The sequence below is a fragment of the Homalodisca vitripennis genome, chromosome 3, assembly GCF_021130785.1.
Source record: "Homalodisca vitripennis isolate AUS2020 chromosome 3, UT_GWSS_2.1, whole genome shotgun sequence".
Lineage (NCBI taxonomy): Eukaryota > Metazoa > Arthropoda > Insecta > Hemiptera > Cicadellidae > Homalodisca > Homalodisca vitripennis.
The window spans coordinates 90,862,119-90,880,040 of NC_060209.1; the positions used below are offsets into that span (position 1 = coordinate 90,862,119).

Here is a 17,922-nt window from a genome sequence, read left to right on the forward strand (position 1 = left end):
TCCAAAGTACAGTATAATGAATATCCTAAGAAAGCTAGGTTTTGATCAGGTTTGAGTTCAACGTTAGGTTGGAGAATGTTTCATTAACACAATACTCTTTATTTAAAACTGTACCGATTTCCCTTATTAAGAGAGAAGAATGGGTATGAACTAGAGGAATAAATCTTCTTGAGGTGTTTCTTTTTAAGATCGGATTGATATGGCATACTCCATTAATTTAAAACACGAAGAGAAATATTGATGGTGAAAATACGAGAAGTATCAACGCAATGAATAGAGCACATGCTGGAAAGTATCGGAGCAATCGGTCATCCAGGGTTAACTCGGTATCAAAAATACATTCGTGGGGTTAGAAACATCGTCTTCTCATCGCGCACGTTCACTTGGCGAGAAATCTGATCATCTGAATGTGGTCATCTGGATTTGGTAGTCTAAAAATACATATTTCTCGACATTCACGCCAAGGGCGTTTGGGCCTTCCTTTTCGGAAGTTTTGGGAAATCCGACTGGATTTTCTGGTAGGTTAGCTCTAAATGCTGTGCGAGTTCACCCACTTTTATCACTTCTACGTAGTAACTGGCTTCTGAACGTGGCTTCTGAATCAGGTAACTTTCAAGAAGTCAGGATTGTGAATACCAATGCCGTTGTTTCCTTCCATTCCAGTCGGATTTAAACAATTTAACAGTCGGCACTGGTAACTGACCGAGTTCTGTGAGAGGGAGAGAGTGACAGAAAGTGAGGCTCCCCAAAGCCGAGTTCTGTGGCTCGGTTCCCACTGGGCCAGTGTGTCTATGAGGGATATCTCGCATTAATCACTCACACAATTAGCGTTGCCAGTTACACTTTCCCGCTCGCTCCGCTCCCTTTCCCCGCACGCAGCGCCTCGCCGTGCTACTGCTACTGCTGCACGTTATGTAAACCGTCTGTCTGGATCGCACTAATTATCACTATTGATTCTTATTATGGACAGCGCCTACTGCTTCCTTTGCCGTGGTATATCAGATAGTGAGACAAGAAATTAGCGATGCACAATAAACGCAATAAAGAAGAGAATGTTCAATTTTTGGTGAGACCAAGTATATAGTAGAATACTATATCTTTCAAATTCTCTTCCTGCTATATGGAACATGTATCTGATCACTAAGTCGAGTGATTATGACTGGTGTCTTGGAGGCCGTCTGATTCGAGAACGGTTGAATTTAGGGTTTACTGCAATATGTTTATATGTATAACCCATTTGATAAAGATTTAAAAACATAAGGTATTCAAAATTTAGTTTATAATACATTATCGAACATGATTGTCATAACGAGATCAAATATAAACAGATCTAAGTATAAGAACATTTGAATAATTGACGAATTTATACAAGCGTAATAAAAAGTTATAAATATATGACTACATACTGACAAGTTAAACATTAACAACGGTTTAAAAATGTTTTGCACATTTAAATTGAAAAAAGTTTCGGATTTCCCTTACAAAGGCGAAAAACATATGGGAATGTTAAAGCAACGCAGAGAAAGTTTTAAATCGAGGACAGCGACAAAGAGGTGTAAAAAAGGAAACAAATGTGACAAGTCATATTTTCAGTAAACAAAGAGGCCAAAGATATTTGAGGCCACTGGACAAGGACGTACCTACATTTGTCTCCTGGGCAAAAACTGACCGCAATAGATTCTGTACTCACTGACTTATGTATTGCAGTACTCTGGAAACACTTCACTAGTTGTTATCATTACTTATCAAGTTACTCAAAAATTAATAATTTTACGTTTAACATATGTGATTTAATTTCTGAAGTTATAACCTTCAGTAACAGTTTAATTAAAAGAGACCTATACTAAAAACAACTTTATATAAAAATATATCTAGGCTAAATTAAAATTGTTTATATTAAAAGTTTGCTTGGTAAGATAATTACAACAAAAAAGTTTTATGACTTAGTAGAAGGAATAAAACATATAAATAGCTACTTAAATCATATTTCCCTTTAGTTTCACTGGTGGAGCAGGGGGGGGAGCTGCTAAAAATTTAAATCAACTTGTAAAATCCTCTTTTTTGGCATTATTTAACTATAGTAGTACTTAGCCAGTTGAAATCCATTTTATAACATTATTTAGTGTAGTTTACTTTCATTTAGCTTTGAACACAATACCTACACCATGGTACAGACAAGAAAAACAAAACCTTCATCTCCACTGTATAAGTTAACCATGTTGATTATTGGAACTAAATCGGGATAAAATAAACAAAAAATCGTACAAAGGCTATATGTACTAGCCTAATTCTTGAAAAAATGCTTATCATACTCTCTTACCATTATTATAACTATAACTGGCTGTGAAACATGGCAGCTGAGTTAACCACATAACATGACTTAACCACACTTTTAGCTCAATTATGGGTTTGTACGAGTCATTTCTATTCTAACACGAGACACTGTCGGAGGCATTAAACCGAGATAACGAACGAGAGGTCGTCAATACGAGCGTAAATAGTCTTTCCAAATGATCTCTGAGCATTCTCGAGTTTTTCATTTACGATTTAAAGTGTAGAATAAATTAACTAGCACTGACAGAAAAAAACTTAAAAGCTTAATGTGCTAAAACCTAATTAGGATCGTGGATATTCCTCCCAACTTTGAGGTGTAATTGGTTCTTAGTTGAGATTTCTCCTTAATTTAACTTTCCTCATAATATAACTTCGCTCAAGACATAAAAACGGGTTCGAGCATTCAATGACGAATTTAAAATAAGGAATTTGGGAAACTTTGTTACTAGGCCCAAAATAAAATCAATATAAAATATGAAGATTTTACAGTTTATTCATACGATACACCACCAGAGAGTGTCCTGTTTTTTATGATTTATAACGTATGACAAGTACATGTTTTTTTACACAAAACATTTACTATCGAAATAAAGTTTTAAACATGTCGTTTCTCTAGTCTTATTTTTTCATGTGCATTCTGTAAACAATCCATATTAAAATTTTCAACAGAATTATGTTGGTACGATTATAATATGTGCCTAAATATTACTTTAAAGCACATTACGGTTTCTGTAACTGAAAAAAATCTTTCTATTTTGTATGTATTCATAAAATGCATTTTAAAAGGTTAAAACTAAACTTTTTTAATGAGATAATTATTCTAAAAAAGAGATTGGACCGCTTTAAACTATGTATATACAGGACTCGTTAATTAAAATACATTTACACTATTACTCGTACATAACGACTTGCCAGTGTTTTTGAGATAAAACCTATATCAAGAATTCAATTTAAAACGGAGTGTCAAGAAAAGTTCACAAATGCTGTTTGTATAAAAATCAGACTTCATTTCGCTATAGACGGGCGACGTGTTCAGTCTTCCAGTCATAGTTTAGTTCCAGACGGTGTTCCATTGATGAATTATTAACGACAGCACTCTAAAGTTGGGAGTCCGGCGAGAACCTCAGACTGGCCGGACAGGATTGAGTGCCTTAGTGTTTGTTCGGTTAGTTAGCCAGTCTAACTTTGACTTTGGCTTACACACTGCAGACTGTTGAGAGCTCTCGTCGTGTTCGGCAGAGAGATAGAAGCGCGGTAAAACAGCTCAACATGAATGTAACAAAGTTGGGAGTCCGGCGAGAACCTCAGACTGGCCGGACAGGATTGAGTGCCTTACAGTGTTTGTTCGGTTAGTTAGCCAGTCTAACTTTGACTTTGGCTTATACACTGCAGACTGTTGAGAGCTCTCGTCGTGTTCGGCAGAGAGATAGAAGCGCGGTAAAACAGCTCAACATTGATGTAACAAAGTTGGGAGTCCGGCGAGAACCTCAGACTGGCCGGACAGGATTGAGTGCCTTACAGTGTTTGTTCGGTTAGTTAGCCAGTCTAACTTTGACTTTGGCTTATACACTGCAGACTGTTGAGAGCTCTCGTCGTGTTCGGCAGAGAGATAGAAGCGCGGTAAAACAGCTCAACATTAATGTAACAAAGTTGGGAGTCCGGCGAGAACCTCTGACTGGCCGGACAGGATTGAGTGCCTTACAGTGTTTGTTCGGTTAGTTAGCCAGTCTAACTTTGACTTTGGCTTACACTGCACTGCAGACTGTTGAGAGCTCTCGTCGTGTTCGGCAGAGAGATAGAAGCGCGGTAAAACAGCTCAACATTGATGTAACAAAGTTGGGAGTCCGGCGAGAACCTCTGACTGGCCGGACAGGATTGAGTGCCTTACAGTGTTTGTTCGGTTAGTTAGCCAGTCTAACTTTGACTTTGGCTTACACACTGCAGACTGTTGAGAGCTCTCGTCGTGTTCGGCAGAGAGATAGAAGCGCGCTAAAACAGCTCAACATTAATGTAGCACAGTAATGTTCTACTCGCAGCATGATTTATTAATATTTATACCGAACAGTTACTGACTTGAATCATTTTTCAGGCTTCAAGGAAAATTGAATTTAATCTAGCCTTCTTCTTACTTTGCCTACTTCCAGTAAAATAATATCTGTAGTATTTATCTCATAATTTTTAAAAATTGATTTTTTATTCAAAGTATCTAAACAAGTAGTGATTTCAGTCCACCATGTACTGCTATGACGTGAGCATACAATGCAATAATCGGTTAATTATAATTTCGACTACCTTTCTGCTTTAGATACAATATATACTACAAGGTCTTGCCAAACCTGTTACTTGGACAAAAACAAGAAGTAAATAACAGTGTCTCTACGTGGTTCCATCTAGCTTTTATTTATTAGCTTTTTAAGCGTAATGAAAAAGCATTCTTCCCTCCTGTCCTTTTCTTATTATCTTTTTTCTTCCTATGGCTTTAAATGTTATGTTTAGAAATTACAATCTTACGTTCATGAATTAATTCAGTTAAACTATACTTTCTGAATTTCGGGACTATTATTGCAATGGAAAGTTATATCGTTGTCGGTGTTACAGACCACAGTGCCCGGCCACCGCCAACATAGGGGGAGTGTACTCTGCGGACGGCCAAGTGGTCGTCCACCGGAGGCACCACGAATGGCCCATATTCCGGAAGAATTCCCGGAAAAGGTAAGTTCAATTAAGTACATTTACTGTAGTAGTATTATAACTTTCAAAATGTAAGAAACTCATAAGTATTAGTATACCAGAATAAGAATTCAAGCGAATGTTTTAACGACAATTTGCTAATTAAACAAAAAGGTGGCTGCCATGAATTATGTATTAGACAAAAGCTTCAATAATCAATATTGATCATAATTATATTATCAGATATGCTTATATTTCATAAGATCTACTTTCATTGTAGAAGGCTCTAGTGTATTTAACTGAATAGTGGACAATACAAAACAAATTAAATGAGATTCTGAAATTATACTCCTATGGGCATATTACTGCTGAGTGAAATCCCATAACCGGGAACTTACACTGAGCGGGAATCTGCAAAATACGGCACACGTCGTTGCCCGCGAGAGTTAGATGTATTCAGAAGTCCTAGCATTAAAGAGGCCGAATTACAGGTCGCAACCTGGATTTCAGAGACAAAAAGGTTTTATTGGCTGTGATCTTTTAAACTGCTGGGTGAACATGGTAGAAAGCTCCTGGACACCATAAGTTGAGGCACTAAGAAGGTTCAAGAATCAAGGTAAACCCAGGATCTTGATACCGGATGGAGTTTGGGGTACTAGAGGACTTTTATGGTAGGCTGCATATATGTCAATGAAGGTTTCCTAATAACTCTCACGGGCCAGGAGGCTCTACAAAGTTAACTAACAATGAGATCAAAATGGTCCTAGACGGTGAAGACTTCTAGAGCCTTTATAATCAGACGTTTGACGGACTAGTGAACCCGTCGTCAGGTGTTCATTATAGTCATTAACGTTGTTCAAGACAAGAACTCCAAGAGGTTAGGATGACACAAGAGAGGAGTACATTTAGGCATAGAGGATTTAAGAGGATATGTGGATGTGCCCATAAGACTGAAAATAAACTACATTTTTGACTGAAGCGGATGTCTGCCTACCTGTAATCTGTGACCTGTGTGTCCAAGTGTTTGATTTTCAAGTTTATTGCAAAAATTTATTACTTTAACAATAGCTCTTTCATGTAATTATTAAAATTTTTATGGAAAACTCAACAATTCCATACAAAATTTAAGAAAATGATAATAATGTCTCACACACACACACACACACACACACGCGCACGCGCGCGCGCACGCACACACACACACATTATATATATATGTGTTTGTGTTTTTTTACTTTAACATATGTTGTCGAATTCATTAGTAAAATATTTTTTGCTAAGATACTCTTTTTACCTTTCTTTCTATCATTTATTATACCAAATTTTATTTGGAAGGAATGATTAAATAATATATATCGTGTTTTACATTATTGTTTGCAGAATTATCCATGAGTTGTATAAACATTATTTATTCCAATATATTTTCACTAAAATAAACGATGCAGGTATCAAAGTTTCACATATAGCATATCAATTGTCTATTGAAGAAAAAAGATTGTAAATGAAACTATGTTTTTAAAAACTACGATTTTTAATCTTTAATTCTTCTATTCAGACCGTTAGTAGTTATATTAAAATTACTAAGAGTTTGCATTTGCTAACGCGAAAAAGGTGACGAAAAAATTTTTCAAAATAAAACTGTTGATGTGAAAGAAAACGGACCAACCGTCTAGATTGTACTGAAAGACATAATTATCAGAGGCCAATACCGAGGAAAGCCAATCTTGTTAGGGAGTTCTCAGTGGCGCTAATGTTCCATTTCCGTGGGTTCTCAGAGCATTTATCATGTTATCAGCTTCAGGACTGTAATGGGCTCTCAGTGGGACATGGCGCAGGTTCCCCGTGTCTTGGAATTGACTATTCAACCTGTTATTGGTCCAGGAGCTTCTTACTATAAAGAAATTGATTGAATTTTTAATACTGATACTTTTAATAATAATTTTAATTGATGCTAATTGTTTTCTAATTTATACTATAATAACCTAAATACTTATACTACATAGATTTTAAAAGCTATTTGAAGGAACAAGTATTTATTTTGTCTTTCAACTATCTATATTTGGGTAATAAATCGCTTACACGAGTTCGTGAACAAACCAGAATATCAATTTACGGAAAATTAGTCATCATAAAGCTTATTCACAAAAGCTAACATGCAATATAATTTTAAAAACGAAAGTACTTGCAAAATTAATTATTAGTATTGAAGGATAATAAGGAACACCTTAGAAATAATCAAGCAAGAAAACAAAGATAACATCAGATTATCGAAAACTTGGCAACACGTGATGAAAACGCCATACTAATAGGCGATTGGATAATCTTGAGCTTACCACGACAAAACTCCCCGCCTCTTATTTCACATCCGGCTGTATTTTTAGTATTGATCTACCACTCACTGAAGCTGGTTCTACACAAAAGGGCCAAAATATCTCAAAATAATTGTAGCCGTATTACAAATGTTTGTACGAGCCGCAAACCAAACACTTAGATGATTACTGAAATCTGTTTTAATTAATAAAGTTATAATTAGATACAGGAGGTGTATGGCAATTTGCCAATACTGCTGTTATTAAGATTTGCCAAAAATTTAAGGAAATTAGTACGATACACAGCACATGGAAACATATCTTTATAATAAACAGCAAGAATAAAGGACCTCACAATTAATCAATGACAGGGAAAATAAAACATGTATTTTTACTATGTTAAAAACCCCATTTAAATAAATTTACACATAATAAAAGTAAACATTGCTCTGAATCTTTTATTTTGTCTTCACAATCGCAAACAAAGTTCATAGGTTGTAGACTATTGCTTGAAGTTTAATGTTTTATTGAATAGTTTGGTGGAGTTTGACATTTAAGCTTCAAAGTATGGGTCTCTATTTTTAGTTCTGTTGGGTTGTAATAATGCAATCGCAGATGCAAGCACGGTTTGCAGTCAAAGTGGAAGACTTCATATTACTGTAGTCTTTTTGCCTGCATTTTTTACCTTTGTATTTACTTTTTTCAAAAACATTGAGAACATGTAAGAGTACTAAAACTTCAAATTACTTATCTGAAATGATAATCTGCGCACAAAAATTATGCAAAACACACAGTATTTATTATGCCTCTATAAACTAAAATTTAGGATCGAACATCACTTTGTTTTTTAAGTTAAGGTTTTTTCACCTTTTTATTATCTGCAGGATTAATGGAAAAAAGAGAGCGTAGTACCTAAACATATAACAATATATAAGAAAATAAGACATGCGTATAATAGGGATAGTAATTAAAATTTATTTAATTTAAGGTTATTGATAATAGATAAAGCGCATTTTAGTTAATCACAGTCGGTGGTAAAAATTTGAACGAACATAACTTTAAACCCCTAAACACAGTGGCGACGAAAATACAACAGTCACTCACTGAGAGCGTACTCACAACAAATCCAATTTAAGATCCAATTATTTAGTCAACTCTTTTCAAATTTATTAGTAAAATTTAAAATTTGAGACATAGCAATCAAATTTTGATGACACAAAACAAACTACATCAATCTTCTACTACTGCTTTTGTATCACATCATATCTGCAACGTTAAAGTGAACGGTTTCATTTCTATTTCTATATCACAATGGAGTCAATAAAATCGTAGGGGTTAAGTAGACAAATGTTCAGATCCATTTTAACTTTGATATAAACAATGGGCGTGTTATACTAATTTATGTAAATAAACAATAATATGGAAAATATGTATCTCCTTCAGAGTTTAAAATGAATTGAGTACAAAGTAACAATGAAAAGAACTCTAACAGTATCTTGTAACAAACTTGAAGCAATCTTATATAAACATTAAGTTATCGTTAACTTTTACAGAATTTCCCCGACTAATCAAGTAAGTTACTGAACAATAACTTCCAATATCACTGTGACGGAACTTCAACTGGCGGTAGTTGTCTTAAAGAATGTCTGAAAGGGGAAGGGGGATAGCACGGCTTGGACGATGAATTTAAATGGCAGCTATGCCAAGAATTTATTGCCCAACTTATGAATTCAAATGAAACTGTTATACAACACTTGGTCGCGTACCTCGTTATTACTGAATACTTTACAAACTCACTTTCCAATATTTCCCACAAAGCTTTCACATAAATTAAATTAGATGTAGATACTAAACGTCTAGGTCTGTTGAATCTCAAAAATTGTGGAGAAAAAAATAACAGAAATAATAATCTTAAAACGACTGTCTAATACAGTTTTATGCAAAAGTTTAAGTCTACTGATGAGTTACCACATGAGTTTCATATCAGTGTTTGAATAACAAAAATACAATTATGTTGTATGTATTGGGATAATTAGGCTACGTGTGTTAATATGGCACCTATTATGGGTGTAATAAGTTTGTTTACAAATTTTTAACCATCATGGTTACCCATATGACAAAATATTCGCTAACGCTCAGCCAAATCCCATCGAGTGACATGTACCACCATCTACCTCAGAGTTTCTCACATAAAAAGCAGGACTACACAATTTAAAGTGTATATGTCAGTTCGTTTTCGAGATATCGTACGGACAGAGAGACAAATAAATAGGCAGAAATGAAATTTTGCCCAGCCCCACGAGTAATAGGCTTCGCTAACGCTCAGACCACTGTTTAAATTTTTCATCTTAGCTTAAACTACTTTATTACATTTATCTCAAACACTTGTATATTTCCATTTCATATTTTAGAAGTGGGTTCAAATAAAACGGCACCGAATAACTGTAGAACTGGCTCAAAAGGATTTTACTCGTATGGTGGCTTGAACTGGAATACTACAGGAATTACAAGTTAAAATACACTCTCGTCCAAACTAGTATCAACAAACTCACCACATCACCAGGAGCACGACGAGTGCACGATGCTTTTTACCTGTAACAAAAGACCCAGTTTATGCAAACTATTAATCCATCTAAGCAACTCATTAACATTTTGGGATGTAGGACCAATTTCTCAGTACAGCACCTATGACATATTTTCCAAAAAAAGTTAATAACACAATAAAAAAGACACACCAAAGTGTGATCAAAATCAGTGAACAACTTTCTAGTGTAAATACATGTTAAATTCCGAGGTAATGATAGCGTTGTTTAAGAAGTTAAAATGAAAGTAAACAAAATAGTAAGTAAAATAATTATATATAATTCATTGTACCGAAGATTTTTACATATCCATTTAGAGCGCATCCAAGGCAATAATCATTGCAATACAATGAAGAAAAACATTTATACTATATTAGCCATCGGAGGTGTTGGTGCCAGGTCGTGAACTTTGCCTACTACACGAGTTACATCGTGCTTCCGGAGTTGAAATATTTTCGAATTGTAGCATAATTTCCCAAAATGTGCAAAAAGGACACGAGAATCCATTGCAGGAGTAATTGCTGACGTATAGACCGGGGAGCCAGTGCTGAATTCACAGAATTATAGGAGATCTATAGACCGAGACTCCGGAATACGGTCATCAATTACTTCGGCCAAAGGCCCACTAAAAGCCGGCTGTAGTGAAATGACCTTAAGTTTTCCCCCTTAAAAGCAATGTTAAACCTCATGTATTTTACGCCCTTATTTTATCACAGCGGTATGGAAGATGTATAGTTTTAAAGGTAGAATTATTACGCATCCGAACGATTTTTAGTATTTTATTTTGTAACATGTACACTTTTGGAATATTTAATCGGAAAAGAGAAAGTTTTGAAATTCTGTTCGAAATTACCTATAAAATATCAAAATAACTTTAAAAATTCGTTTAGATACGTATTGATTATTAAAATGAGACTTTTTCCATAATTCCACAACTAATAACCAAGTAGTAAAAGTGCATGAGGTTTAACATTGTTCTTATTGCGTAAAAATAAAGATGGCCATCAATACAACTGGGTCTTAAAGATTCCATACATAAATAATATAATATTAATAAACTTTTAACACTTTTAAACTTTTATTTTTCTTACTATGTACATTTCGGAATCATTGATTCCATCTTCAGGTACAAAATAAGGTTATATTAACAACTTAACCAACTCCGAAATGTACATAGTAAGAAAAATAAAAGTTTAAAAGTGTTAAAAGTTTATTAATATTATATTATTTATTATAAAACACTTTTCGAGGCTACATCTCTAACATTCCATACATATTATTCAGTCGAGCACTACCCAAATATTTATTTAAGATCTAGGAAAATTTCAGTCCAAAAGGTTAGGTTAACAACCAATCATTCATTACATTCTGTCGTTTTAATATAACAAATGTTGTATTTATGAAATAGCAATACTTAGTATAGTGTACCAGACTAAAATATATTAGAATAGTAAAACAAAATAGTCATTAATTTCACTTTGAAACTGTCGGCGTTCCTCATAACGTTAGAACAATAGAACAATGCTTGTACCAGACACTGGAGTTGTTTGCGAGAAGGCGACTCCTACACGCGAGTAACAACCTTCACTCAAACAATATGGAAACAAGTCCAACAATAATAAGGTAACAAGAGCGGACAACAATACAGTAACGAGACACGCCACACAATCCCGTGTTATAATTAGGCCACCTTGATAATTGCTACCAAGCTTACACTCGAACAGGTCTCCCTTTCTTTTTATTCATTTGTATATGACTTTCTTTATATGAGAATTAGGGTGTTACTTTCTTGAAGGCGAACTGGACAAAACTAAATAGTATATCGTATGTTTAAAGTTGTGTTTTTTCTTCTTGACACATAGGACATGGTAATACGCTACATCGTCTAAGGGGGTTTTAATTGCGTAGCGGGCTTCGATCTTCGCTAAAGTTGAATATAAATTTTCAAGCTTATAGCGCATTACATTCTCGAGATTTCTTGCCGTCAGATAGACAGACAGACATAAAAAAATAAATTTTTAAATCCTCCCGACAGGAAAAAAATATAGTCAGCCTACTAACTGATCCTCAGCGAAATTCCATGGTTGGACATGATCATCATAGAACTCATATTTGTTTAAGAAGAAATTAAGTTTAAATTACGTTTCCTACATCTCGGTCTCTGTTTTGAACGTTGCGATCTCTGATCACTTCGCGCAGGAGGTTGTGGTCTCTGGATGTTCCCTCGTAAACGAAAAAAACACCTTCAGCATTAAGAGAGACGTCCGACCCCAAAATGTCAAACTTTTAAATAAAAGTCTCCAGAAAGAATCCTGGAATTTTTTAAATAATTTTGACTGTCCGGATGCAATGTTTACGGCATTCGATAAATGTTTAAATTTTCATTTGGATATGTTTGTCCATTGAAAAAAAATCAAAACAATAGGGAAAAATTACAAAAAAAAACCTGGATCACAAAAGGCATTCTTGTCCTCAAGGGATAAACTTAAATTTTTTCACTCAATTTTTATAACATCTGAAAATGAGAATTTTAAAACTTTTTATCAAAATTACAAGAAAATTTACAGACGAGTCATCCGAGCTGCCAAATCCTATGAAATTAATAAATGTTTGCAAAACTCTGATAACATATCAAAAACAGCTTGGGAAATCATAAATGGTTACTCTAAATCTAATAAACCAAATAGCTCTAAAAACATCTCAATAAAAATTGATCAAACAATTCTTAAAAAAATCCTTTCGAAATAGCGAACAAATTTAACACTTTTTTTCTCAAACGTGGCCGTTGTTGATACAAGTTTTACCAGTTCATCGTCCTCGTGCTCACAACCTGCAGGGACCAATGTCATCCTTCGCTTTGACCCCTGTGACGGAGGTGGAGGTGGTTCGTGTCATTCAGAGACTGAATTCCAAAAGATCCTGCCGACATCAACGGAGTTTCAATGTGGATGTTAAAGCAATGCTTCAGACATTTACTAACACCACTAACAAAATTAATCAACCGTTCATTTCAAACCGGAATCTTTCCATCAAAATTAAAAACTGCAAAAGACATTCCGATTTTCAAAAAAAGATGATCCCTTACAAACCAACAACTTACCGTCCAATTTCTATTCTGCCGGTGCTGAGCAAAATTTTTGAGAAACTTTTCCTGAAACAGCTCAGCAGTTTCCTCGAAAGTTTTGATATACTCAGCCCGACCCAATTCGGATTCAGAGAAAAAAGGAGTACAGTAGACGCTGTAACTAACCTCATAGAACATGTTGTTGATGGACTGGAGAGGCGTGAACACGTGCTCAGCGTGTTTCTCGACCTCTCCAAAGCATTTGACTGTGTGCATCATGAAATACTTTTGCACAAGTTGGAAAGGAGTGGTGTACGAGGTCTGCCTCTAAAATGGCTTGGATCATATCTTAGTGACCGAGAGCAGTGTGTGCAGATCTCAGGTGCCTTATCCTCAAAAGCAAAGATCACCCATGGAGTCCCGCAGGGATCTATCCTTGGGCCAGTTCTTTTTCTGCTTTACGTAAACGATCTGAACCCATCGATCCAGAATGGAAAGGTGGTTCAGTATGCTGACGACACGACTCTCTGTGTTAAAGCCAAAACACTTCAAAACTTGGAAATAATTACTTTTTCTGAGTTGAATTCCTGTATTCAATTTTTTTCTGAAATAAACCTGAAAACAAATGAATCAAAATCAAATTTCATGACATTTTCGCTAAGCAAACGAGAATCTGAAACAAGGACCTTCAGTATTTGTAGATGATCTCCCGCTCGATGAAACGGAATCCACAAAATTCCTAGGAATGTTTCCTAGATCGAGGACTAACCTGGGACGTTCACGTGGATCATGTCTGTGCCAAGGTTGCATCGAGCATCTTTGCCCTTCGCAATTTGGCAAAGCACTGCCCTATTTTACGGTATTAAAAACGGCCTATTATGGTTTAATTTTATCCCCACTTGGGATATGGAATCAGACTTTGGGGCAGTTGTGCACAGCACAAGCTGGAGCGAGTCTTCAGGCTCCAAAAAAAAAAGCCGTAAGAGTAATTTTGAATTTAAACAATAGAGAGTCGTGTAGAAGCGCGTTTAGGGAGCTGGGATTTCTGACTTTGCCTTGTCTCTACATTCTCGAGGTGATCCTCTACTCCGTGTCAAGGTGTGCTTTGGTTAGTGGGACGGGATGTTCACCAACACGGGACGAGAGGCAGGGACAACTTGCGCGTCCAACAGCACAGGACAAATGCGTTCAGAAATTTACCATCCCAGGTTGGTGTCAGATTGATCAATAGTCTCCCTGAACACATCAAACAACAAAATGGAAAACATTTCAAAACTCAGTTGAAAAACTCTTTTAATTTCGAGGGCATTTTACTCAGTTGGTGAGTTTATGATGGGTCGCTGGGATGATTAAAACCTAAAATTCTCAAAGACCATAAAAACAAATAAATTTGCCGGGCCTGTAAATCGTGTGTGAAAGAGGCGTGAGTGGACACAATGTATGTCTGAATGGTGTATTGTCAGTGTGAATGATTAGGTTAGGTAGGACGATTGTGATACAATGTGTGCATTATCTGTTCACAATAAAGTTTTATTATTATTATTATTATAAAATATATCCGGTAAGGTAGGGTGGGAAGTTACTACAACGTAAGAGTGCGCTGAAATCAGATGTCACCAACTTTTAACATCGACGTCACTCTATTATTTATTCTTCTTACTGCATGAATAATATACATGTGTTAATATGTCACATGTTAAAGCCTCAAATGAGAGTACTCAGCTTGTTTCCAAATTTATTTATTTCTCTACAGTAGTTTCTCGTTACCATCATGGTTACCCAAAAGACCCATGTAAAACTATTCGCTAAAGCTAAGCCACATCCCATGAAGTGACAAGAAACATCATCGAACTAAGTGACATTATGGATAAATGAACCTTCATGCAAAATGTCAAGTATATAGGTATATTCGTTTTCAAAATAACGTTCGGAAAGACAGGCATACAGACAGACAGAAATGAAATTTTTCCAGTAGTATTTTTATGACGAGAACTTTATTTTTCACTTAGAAAATATGTCTTTGGTCTAATTAACAAAATTTGTTGGTTTGACAAAGAAAATAAAGGAAAAACTCAGGTTTAGACTACTTAACTACTTACGGATTTATCTAGGTTTTATTATGTTCTTAAAAAAGGAATAAAAGAAAATAAATACCTGTCGAAATTCTCGTTAAGTGTTTAAACACACTTACCGTGGCTTTAAACAAAGTGATCTTAACAAGGTTTCTTTCTTTCTTTCTTTTTTTCTTTCTTTCTTTCTAACAAGTGCACGAGACTAAGAAGTCCCAAAGCCACACGTAATCTGCAACAGTCAACGTACTAATAGTTAAAAAGAAACAGAAATTTGAATTTAGCTAGTTCAATTAAAGCCATGATTCAAATTATACGCATGGTCCGATATGTATGAATTGTTCGCATTTGAATGTAGCTACTGAGTTAAATGTTGCATGAAAATCCAATTAAAGCCAAAGGGGCACGTCGCTGGCTGATAGTGCAAAATTAACGTAATAAATTAATTAGTATGTAAAAGAAGACACTCTACGATAAGGTGGCAGAAACATATGTCACTCTGTTATGCCATTCAAAACAGAAATTGCAAATTGAACTACCTTAATATACAGGTTGAAACAGACCACCTATCCGCGATGTATAGCAGCTGAACCAAGAAACCTACTTTCTTCACAAAAACCCTAATATTTCAACCCAAAATAATTCAGGAAAATAATTTAAACACACAAAAATTCCCAAAATGCAACTATGAGGGGAGGGGAAAAGCGGACTATTTATTAAAGATTTTCAAATGTCGAGGTAAGTCGAACCGTACCTCATGAGTACCAACATGTTTGAAGTCTATTATTCACTGATAAGTTTGAAGAAAGTTAAAATTTTATTTCGCTTCCTGTATACAGGGAAATCCAAATTTCAAAGTTGTAATTATTTTGACTATTACCTCATTAAAAATGTTATCAGATCTAAGTTTTTCTTCAAGGTTACCAAAGAAGTACTGTTTCTAGAAATATGTTTCAGTTATAACTTTTTAGCTCATTTCCAATTTTGTAAATAGTTCTAATTTAGGATATTTAAAACTCGTAAAACCTAAAAAATTCAAATAGAAAGCAAGGTATGCCTTTCATGATTACTATCAATATTGATCTCTTAAAAACTAAAATGTTCCACCAGAGAAAGCACAACGCCTGAATTTCAGTAGAACGCAATAATGATACATGGCTGTATTAGAACAAAAGAAGGCACAACTTTTTTATATGTGTGTGTAGGAAGAAACTATATGTATTTTAGCACACGTTAGTGGTAAATTGAAAATACATTTTATGCACAACAATGCAATTTGAGAGTTATGGTGTGGAAAGCTTTTTTCAGTTTTACAAAATTATTAATTAGTTCTAAATTTTAAACGGAATTGCAATACATATTATGTGTAGTTAAGGTGGTGCAATCGTTTTAAGTTTTATAACATGTTTTGTATGAAATTAACCGCCCTGTACAATAACTTCCCTGAATATAGCAAAAACAAAAATATTTATTTGGCAATCTAATTAATTGGTAATTTATTTTCAGTGACTTTGTACATGATTATTTCAATTTTTATTTGATGTAGTATATAGATCAGCCGTTTTTATTTTGGTTCTGATTACAAGTTATTTTAACAGCTATGAATCGAAGTACATAACACAAAGCCGGGTTACTTACACATTTATAACTGGAGAATGGCTGTTCCGGTTATAATGATCTCTGATCTGTTGGATTCCTCTTCGCCCCGAATAGCAGAATAAATATTGAAGTATCGTAAAAGTCCACGGGAAACAAAATCAGGTAAATAGAAAAGGATTTGTATATAATAGTATAGATTAAAAGAGCCTGTTAAATATATAATTAACTGTTTTGTGCAAACATTGTTTTATGCCAGTACAACCACATTTTGATTACTTTAACCAATATTTTCAAGTTGTTTGGTCAAAGATCTATGTTCTTGAAAGCATAGAGTAAGCTTGAAACTACACTTCTTATTTCAACATTTTCTGTAACCGCTGTTTAGAACAGAGCAAAAAAATATCCAGATAGGAAAATTAAAAGTTTTACTAAAATTAAACTTTTAACTGTACATTTGACCAAACATTAAGTATGCAGTGCTTGGTTAGTACTGTAATGCAGATATCAAAGACAAAGTTATTAACTAACATTTACTATATTTATAAAGAATGTTATAAAACCCATTTTAGTTGCCTTTTGACGGTAGACTTCTCAGACCTGTGCAAGTAAACATATTTATTTATTTTTTATTTATAATTTATATTCTGTGTATTCATGTATTTTATTATATGTGGACCTATCCTTTTTCACAAGCAAGCACTTATTTTGCTTATAAAATTATAACTTGTTTATACATAAATGGGCGAACTGCAAATTAATTTATTCAGAATTTATTTACTGTCATTTCAATATGATTAGATTTTTGTTTGCCAAAATAGAAGAAGTCTTCGTAGTAATTTTGACAGTTTTCTAGCTGAAATCGAAACAATATTACTAAAACCTGAAGTTATTGTACTAACAGAGATCTGGGTCTGTTCTAACGAAATAGCACAGTACTCAATTAAGGCAGATATAATGACCGGTACCGTAGTGGCGGCGGTTGCGTTACTGTTTATGTCAACAATGCGTATGGATCGGTTGACTGTCTTTAACCTTGAAATTTAACTTATTCCTATTCAAGATTTTGTTGGTGAACTTGAACGTGTGTTTTTCAGTTTCGAAAATAGTAACATAATCTATTTAGGAGATATAGATTTTAAAGTTTTAATGCAAAATCAATTATTATGCTCTAATTATGTTTCAACTTGAGGTGGAAGAATTCAGACTGAAAATGAATCTATCTAAAATTCCAGAGCCAATATCCATGAACTAAAACACATTTTAAATAATACAAATTGGTCAGTTGTATAATATAA

The 17,922-nt window shown here is 34.5% G+C and overlaps 2 protein-coding genes across 3 annotated transcripts in view; one reads left to right on the forward strand and one right to left on the reverse strand.

The window, feature by feature from the left end:
* LOC124357173 (calcium uniporter protein, mitochondrial) overlaps positions 1–17,922 on the reverse strand; it is a 433,451-nt gene that overhangs the window by 58,605 nt on the left and 356,924 nt on the right. The window lies entirely within an intron of this gene.
* Positions 1–17,922, forward strand: part of LOC124357171 — a 146,593-nt gene that overhangs the window by 24,146 nt on the left and 104,525 nt on the right. Inside the window, exon 2 of the mRNA XM_046808689.1 lies at positions 4,933–5,046. Coding sequence (XP_046664645.1) covers positions 4,933–5,046 — 114 coding nt within the window. The remainder of the gene's footprint in view (positions 1–4,932; positions 5,047–17,922) is intronic.